The sequence below is a fragment of the Octodon degus genome, unplaced genomic scaffold, assembly GCF_000260255.1.
Source record: "Octodon degus isolate 3935 unplaced genomic scaffold, OctDeg1.0 scaffold00050, whole genome shotgun sequence".
Classification (NCBI taxonomy): Eukaryota; Metazoa; Chordata; class Mammalia; order Rodentia; family Octodontidae; genus Octodon; species Octodon degus.
The window spans coordinates 9950502-9958376 of NW_004524626.1; the positions used below are offsets into that span (position 1 = coordinate 9950502).

Here is a 7875-nt window from a genome sequence, read left to right on the forward strand (position 1 = left end):
GGGAGGGCGGCGGCTCCCGGCGGCGCAACGACATTCAGAGATCACGGTGTCCCCACAACACCCCTGTGAGGTAGGTTGGAAGGTGGCAGCGATCGTCATGCCCACTTCACAGACAACACCAGGACACAGAGGCGGCGAGCGAGCAAGCGAGCGCGGCGGCCGCGGGAGGGGTCGAGGCTCCCGGGCGCCCTCCCTGGCCAGAGCCGGCGCGGCGACGCAGTCACTTGGACACCCAGTAAGACCGTGGCTTAAAAAATTAAAGAAAAAAAAAAAAAAAAAAAAACAACAAAAAGTGATGCGGAGAGGGGGGAAATGGACGTTTACTTCCCAAGTGGCCAGATCTCGGATGGTGAGCAGCCCAGCGGCGGCGGCGAACGGGAGCGGCGGCCCGGCCCAGGACTACCCACCAGTCCTCAAGTTCCACCTTTGGGTGTTGCGCTCCCCAGCGTCACGACAGCGTTACACAGGAACAAGCGGCGGTGGAGGGGCTCTTCCGGTCACCTCCGCCCCGCAAGCTCTTCCGGCGGCGGCGGCAGCGGGGCTGGGCGCTCCCGGAGACCTCGGCCACGCGGCCCGCTGCAGGCATCAAGGGCACACCCCGCAGGGGAAGGGGTTTCCGGCGCTACCCACTAAGGCAGGATGGACGGTGGCCGGGGGTTGGAAGGAGAAAGGAGGAGGAGGAGGGTGGCAATTCCCACTTGCCTGCTGCTGTCCCTGCTGGGTGGGAGGTGGCTGGGGGCCGCCAGGACCGGGGGTCTGTCCGTAGTAAGCAGCCTGCTGTCTGTAATACTCAGCCCAGGCGGCGCTGTAGTCGGGCTGGGAGCCCGGGGGCGCTCCCGGACCCCCTCCGGTGGCCACTTGCGCTGTGGGTGGCAGAGTGTGAGTGACCTGGGGACAGCTGGCCCACCCGCCCGCCTGGGCCGCCCCCTCACCTTGCTTCTTGTAGTATTCCTCCCAGGCCTTCGTGTAGTCCTGCTGCGGGGGCGCACCAGGCTGCTGGGGCTGCTGGCCTGCAAGGCAGACAAGGCAGGCCCAAGGGGCCGAGATCAGAGCCGTCCAGCCACTCAGAAAGGGGCCCATCTCATCCCACCCCACCCCACCCCACCCCACCCCACCCTCACCAATCTTCTTGTAGTACTCCTCCCAGGCCTTGGTGTAGTCCGACTGGCCGGTGGGGGGCGGCTGCGGGGGCTCTCCTTGGGTGGGCGGGGCTGCGGGGGCAGGGGCGGGGCCCGGCACAGGGCCTGGGGGCTGCTGGTAGTAGTGGGAGTAGTAGGCGGCCCAGGCAGCATTGGGGTCTGCAGCTGCAGCGGCTGCTTTATCTGTGGGAAAGAGGGGCATCTTTGAGGAAGAAAGGGACCCCCCAGAGGCCCCAGGCTGCTGTCCCCAAATCCTAGGTCACTTACTTGGGTCATGAGGGGCAGGCGGTTGCCACTGGGGATAGGTATTGCCCCAGCCCTGAGGTGGGTACTGGTGAGGAGGGGGACCACCAGCGCTGTGGGAGAGAAGAGACAGACAGGTGAGTGGGTGTGGCGGTGACAGACACCTGCGGGGGGCGGGGGGGGGGGGCAGCAGGGACATTGTGTGCTGACAGGGCCCAGAAGCCCAGGCCCCAGACTCAGCCCCACAGCTCAAGGACAAGGACGTCAGGTGCCAGTGACACCTCACCCCTGTCCAGGGCAAGCATGGAACTTCCTGGATTACAAAAAACCTCCTGCTATGGGAGCAATGACTGGCAGTACTTTGGTACCTGGAGATGGGCTAGTGAGAAACCGAAAGGAGCCTGTCCTTTTTCTAGCCAGCACAGTGACCTGGCCCCAAGCCCCAGGAAACTGAAAGAAATACTTACTGGGGGGGAGCCCCTGGAGGCCCTTGATTGAAAGGGCCAGGATTGAATGGCCCCATGGGACCTGCAGGGCCTGGTCCCCCTGGGCCTGGTCCGACGGGGCACAGCGGACCCTGGAGGTAAAGAGAAGAGAAGGTTAAGTGGGGGAAGGAGGTAATGTGGGGCAGGCTTAGAGATCCCCCAAGGGCCTACCTCTATCTTCTCCTCAATGAGCTGCTTCGCGTGGTCAATTTGCTGGGGTGAACCACGGATGATGAACAGTTTGAAGTTGGGGTCCCCGTTGGGCGGCAGCTGCCGAGAGATCTCTACAAAGGCGCCTGTCTGCTGGTTTATGGCTTTCACATTCTCACCCCCTGCAGAGAAAGGTGGCGGGTGAAAGGCAGATGGGCATGGGGTAGGGCAGGGAGGGTGCTTTCCAGGAGTGGACTCACCTCGGCCAATGACCAGCCCACACTTGTGGGTGGGGATGGAGAAGGTCATCTCCCCACCAGGGGGGCCCCAGCTGCCTTGGCCCCGGCCCCGGCCTCGACCTCCTGGGGGCATGCCAGGACCTCCTGGAGGGCCTGGGGGACCACTCTGCTGGACAGGGAGGAAAGTCAGGACAGGGAGCTGGCCCTGAACCTGCCAGCTTCCCTAGCCTCCCTCAGCAGCTGGCCTGGCCCCCAGGCCACCTACCCTGAGGCTCTGGAGCAGGTCGTTGATAATCCGCGCTGCATGCTCACACCTGTCTGGGGGACCCATGATGTGAGCTATCTTCTCGGGTCCTGTCCCATCATCTGAGGCCAGCACCAGGGGAGCAGAGAGAATGATGTCAAAGGAAAGCAAAACTTTAAGCCCTCCAGGGCCACACATCTGCCTGTAGGTCCACAGCAGGGTGCTACTTCTGAGCACTGCTCCAAGGCAGGGGCCGGAGAGCTTCTCTCCTTGGCACCCTAGAGCCAACTGAGCGATTTTCCAGAACAGATTTCTAAGAAGCTGTGTGGGCATGTGTGTGCCTCTGCCCACAGACACGCTGCCCAGAGGTCTTGTGAGGGCTGGAAAGGCAGATGACCCAGTGTGCCCAGGCTACCTGCTGGCGGTGGCTGTGTAGAGGAGATAGGAGGATAAACTCTGTGGATCTGGAAAGACCCCACACAGCCACTTTGCGCATGGCTGCTACAGTGGAAAGCAGAGGACACGCACATTTGACAACTGGCCCAGGAAAAGGCCCCAGGGGTTCCAGGCTGCCCACCAAGCCGCACTGCCTCTGCTGGGCCTCCCAGGAGGGCAGCAGGTAGGCACAGGGCCCTGAGCTACGACCATGCCCCAGCCTGCTGGTCCGGGCCGACAGAGCCCAGCGCCCGCACTAACGGCTGGCTGGTGCCCCGGGCACAGCCCTGACCTTGCTTGAACTGGATCCGCACCCCAGCGTCACTCTGGATCTTCTTGATCATCTCGCCGCTCCGGCCAATGACCACCCCAACAGAGTGCCTGGGCACTGGGACCTGAGGAGTGCAGGGTAAGGGCTCAGCCTGCGTCTGCTCTCCACAGGCCTTGGGGGTGGGGGTGGGGCCCTGCCCCGCCTGTTCTCCTCCCCTACCCCTGTGGACCAGGACTCACATCGATGCCCCCACCGATCCGAGATCCATACTCATTCCGGTCCCCAAAGCCACCCTGGTCACGCTCACGGAGGATGTCCATCACCATCTCGCAGGCTTGCTACAAAAACATGGGCATGGCTGGCACGGGTGTAGCCTACTGTCCAGGCCCCTCCCAGCCTGCTAGGAGCCCAACAATGTGCCGCAGGACTATCTGCCACCCCAGCGGGCACGAATTTCCAGAGAAGTATACAGCAAGAGGGAGCCCCACTGTGCCGGGAACGCCTGCTCCACCTTGGTTGCTTAGAGCCACCCAGAGCCCAGTTCCCTGGGTGTGCGAACCTGCACTTTGTAAGGGTCCCCGATGATCCGCAGGGGCTTGTCCACGTTCGTATTCTGGGATCCATCCTGAATTAAGATCATCTTCACCCCAGCGCGTTCCTTGACAACCAAGAGTGACCATCAGGGTGGGCCTCCACGGGGCTCTGCAGCTGAGGGTGGTGTGGGTTGTACGGGCCCCATGGGTTGCATAAGCTCCGCCTCATCCTCCTCACCCTGCGTGCCACCCTTACCTGCAGCTGCTTAATTGTCTCCCCGCCTTTGCCAATGACCAGGCCGGCCTTGCCCGCAGGGATCATGATCTCCTGCACTGTGCCGTTCTGGCCCCCATTGGCATTGTCGTGGAACTGGCCTGGGGGGCCCCCACGGCCCCGAGATACAATGTCATCCAGCATCATCTTTGCTTTCCTGGGAAGAGAAAGAACGGTGAGGCTGCACGAAAGACAGCACTGGTCTGGTGCCCCACCTCGCACAGAGAGGTGACAACCCAGATACCAGAGAGGAGGGCCAGGCAGGGACTGGGGCTCGCGGCTTTCCCAGACCATGGGAATTTCTGGGAACCAATGTGCCGGCTCCATCTCTGGATGGAGGACTGGGGGACACCCATGGGGAGGCGAGAAGGCCTCCTCCTCACACTGAGGCCCACTTGGACTTACTGGACGGACTCGGGGGCTCCTGTCAGGGACACACTGCGTTCAGGCAGGCCACCGCTGTCTAGAGAAGAGGGCATAGGGTCAGTGCTCACCATGGCCTTAGGCCTGAGAGGGTTGAAGAGAAAAGTTCCAGAACCCACAGCCACTTTCATCATCATTCCCCAGTCTGACAAGTCATCCCAGCCCACCAAAGCTATCTGACGCACGACATGGTCAAGAAACTTTTTGGACCAGTCAGGATGGTGGCGGCACATGCCTAAGCCTAGCATTCGGAAGGCTGAGGCAGGACTGCTGTTGAAAGCCCAAGGCCAGCCTAGGCTACAGTGAGGCTAGGCTGTCTCACAAAACCAAAAACTGATGAATGGATAAAGAAGCTGTGGTATTTTTACACAATGGAGTACTACTCTTCGCAAGGCACTTCTGGCTAAATGGATTGTGCCTTGAAATCATACCCTTAAGAGAAATACACCGGACAGACATGTGAATACCACATTGTTCCTCTGGTGTGAAAACTGAGCATGTAAATAAGAGCCACAGCATGTAACAGACACTGGGAAATGGGAAGGAAATGCTCAAGTGAGGAGGAGCCCCAGGAAAGACTAACAGCACGAAGAGCCCGAGCCCGAGCCCGAGCCCAAGCCCGAGCCCACTCCAGCAGGAAGCTGGGTCTCTTGTGCATACCTGGAGAGATCTGTACTTTACAACCCGAATCCTGCTGGATTTTGTTAATTTGTTCACCACCTCTACCAATGACTAGATGGAGAAAAAACAAAAACAGAGGTTAACTGAGGGTATCCAGGACTCAGCAGACTGGGGTTGGGGTTTTAGGGCAGCCCCTCTGGGGAAGAGGGAAGGGAGAGAAGTCATTTCCAGAACTCCCGTTCTCTCCACTCATGAGAGAGCACAAACCCCCTTAAACCAGAGATTCCAGGACACCCTCCCACCTGGGAGACCCAAACTTACTTAGGCCAACCATGCCATCCGGGACCCTGTACTCTTCTGTCATTGAAGTCCTATACAGACATGGAGAGTCAGTTTCCAGTGGGGTAGGATAGGCGCCCAGAGGGTCTTTCTGAGAAAACACCCTGCTGGAAGTCACAGCTCTGCCCCCTCCCCTTGCAAACTCTGCTTCTCACAAGCTGGGGACCAAGTCTCCACAGGCCTAAGCAGACTGTGATGAGACAGCAGGCTGCACAGTTTCTGAGAGCCTCAGTGGCTCCATCTGTGCCCAAGAGTTGGTTGGGGGCAGCAGCCTGTGGTCATCCCTCAGGCTCAGAGTGGGAGCAAGAGAAAGTTAGTCTCTACAGCAAGCCCAAATTATTTCATGTCTCAGGCAGAACTAGTTAACATGTCTTAGTCATTTCACTTCTGTAGTAAATCATGTTTATTTTATAAAATTATCAGCCTGTTTGAAAAAAAAAAAAGTGATGGCCCTTTCCAAACAAGCCATGCTGGGTTCACTACGTCTACCTGAGGAAGCCAAAAAGTAGCAAAGACCACAGGCTCTGGGACACTCAGTGGACCAAAGCTCTGCGGAGACTAATCTGTGTGCCTGAGCTTCCCCAGCCTGGGAGAGGGAGTGATGGGGACACAGACCTTCTTGGGCCACTGTAGCCACCAGCGCCCCATGCCCAGCCTATATCGGGCAGAACAGAGGGAACAGGGCTCTCTGTGCTCTTTCTGGGCCAGGGGAAGTCCCCAACAGTGTGCCTCAGGGAGCACGAAGAAACAGCAGAGACTGCACAGTGCTGTCCATGGCACAACTCACCGTGGTGGAGGATGGATGGGTCCAAGCTGAGAACCGATCGCTGTGAAGAAAAATCCCCAAGGGAATGTTAGCTTGGCTCCTCTCTGGGGACATGTGCCTGTCCCAAGACAGCCCTGCCCGCATAGGCCAACTAGTATTTATCATCGCAGTTCTGCACAGGCACCCACAGCTCATGGGCGCTGCAGCCCCTCCTCACACAGCATTATAGGCAGGGGTGTCTCATAAACAGTTTCAGTCCCAACCTCAGCTTAGGTTTGGGGAACCCTAAACTTATGGGTGCTCTGAAATGGGAACACTGTGCGCCTCCATGCAGAAGTGGTGCTAGCTGCTTAGCGTTTTCTGCTCTGGATTCCCCACGACCTCCAGTCCCAAGGTGCCTGTGCCCATGTCACCCAGTGGACTTACAGTCTCCCTGGGAAGCCAGCTTCTTGCTCTCTGGCTGATCTGTGGAAGAAAGGATATCAGCTGCTGCGCCCACCCAACACTGGTGCCCCATCTGGGGCAGACAACACTCATTCCCTGACAAGAGCCCAGACAAAAAAAAAAAAAAAAAAAAAAAAAAAGAGCCCAGACAGAAGCCAGATGGGGTGGGGGACAGGACACACACTCCCCACTCCTCATCCCTGCCACCAAGACCCAGAGCTCCTTCAAAAAGTTCACTGTGATGGCAGCACTGAGTTGCTGCAATTTAGAACCAGGTCTGCCTGGAGGCCAGGGGGCTTGCAGTCACAAGTAGAATGGGGCCACTGGTGTCCCCTAGATAATGCTGCACTTCTAGGGCTGGTTCAACTGTACAGCAGGCTCCCAGGTTCCCTGCTAGGAAGGAACAATCTTGGGAACTCACAACTTGGCCCCAGTCACATCAACCTGCCCTCTTCTCAGTCACCTGATACCTCAGGGCGATGCACAGAACAAAACAGAATGAACAAAGCTGTGCTCACCAAGGTTTTAGGAAGCTGCACAGCAGTACCCACTCTAAGCACCAGTCCAACAAGCAGAAGTGCTGCTCCTGCCCCAGCCCTGCCTCCAAATGAAAAGCAGCCGCTGAGAGTTACCTCCATCTTCCAACTGTCTCTTTTGGCCCCCAAAACCAAAATCCGGAGTGCTGTTATTCACGGTTGTGGCAGCATCGCCTCCAATTTTGGCTGCGATCTGAAAGTAAGTAGGAAGTACAAAAAAGTTACCACCCAAGCCTAGCATCTCGGGGCTGGCTGTGGGAGGAGCCACTCCTCACTGGAGGAGAGCCTGCAGGTGTGAAGTCACCCCGGAAGGAGACTTCAGAGGCCTCCAGGCCCTCTAGGAACTTCAACATGCCCCTTATCCCTTTCTTGGTGGGACAGGTGCCATAACTGTGGCAGCCAGGCTGTCATCCACACTGACTCTTGTCTAAGGGATCAAAGAAACGGCAGCTCTGATTTGAGGGAGGGTCCTGGGGTCGCCCCCCAAGAGCAAGTACCCCTCATGTAGGCACCCCGCTGCAAGCAGAGCTAGAATGTGTGACTCCAGCTCAGTTTATGTGCCAACTAACTAAAACTTTCCTTCATCTCCCTCACCTTCAAAAGTCTTCACAAAGTACACAGAACAAATCCCAGGGTCCATTTTGCTTCAAGACAACCGAAATCTTCACGTGACAGAACAAAAGAGCAGCCTTTCTTTGAGACAGGTCGACAGGGTCTTGCTAGGTAGTCCAGG

At 58.1% G+C, this 7875-nt stretch overlaps 1 protein-coding gene across 1 annotated transcript; it reads right to left on the bottom strand.

The window, feature by feature from the left end:
• Positions 1-303: 303 nt before the first annotated feature.
• Positions 304-7495, bottom strand: Khsrp (KH-type splicing regulatory protein). The gene is made up of 19 exons (XM_004632974.2): positions 7418-7495; positions 7239-7335; positions 6589-6627; positions 6184-6223; positions 5379-5428; positions 5097-5168; positions 4419-4476; positions 3996-4170; positions 3766-3864; positions 3446-3544; positions 3228-3330; positions 2522-2622; positions 2278-2422; positions 2039-2199; positions 1850-1959; positions 1407-1495; positions 1122-1322; positions 933-1010; positions 304-863 (listed from the first exon to the last, which is right to left on the bottom strand). Exons 1-19 carry the CDS (start codon positions 7493-7495, stop codon positions 586-588), a joined length of 2073 nt encoding a protein of 690 aa, XP_004633031.1. The 3' UTR covers positions 304-585.
• Positions 7496-7875: the final 380 nt, after the last annotated feature.

Coding starts and splice junctions, on each gene's coding strand:
- Khsrp (XM_004632974.2), bottom strand. CDS start 7,495: ATGTTGAAGTTCCTAGAGGGCCTGGAGGCCTCTGAAGTCTCCTTCCGG. Junction 3,331..3,445: donor GGATCGGTGGGGGCATCGAT/GTGAGTCCTGGT, acceptor TGCACTCCTCAG/GTCCCAGTGCCCAGGCACTC. Junction 1,496..1,849: donor CCTCCAGGGGCTCCCCCCCA/GTAAGTATTTCT, acceptor TCTCTCCCACAG/CGCTGGTGGTCCCCCTCCTC.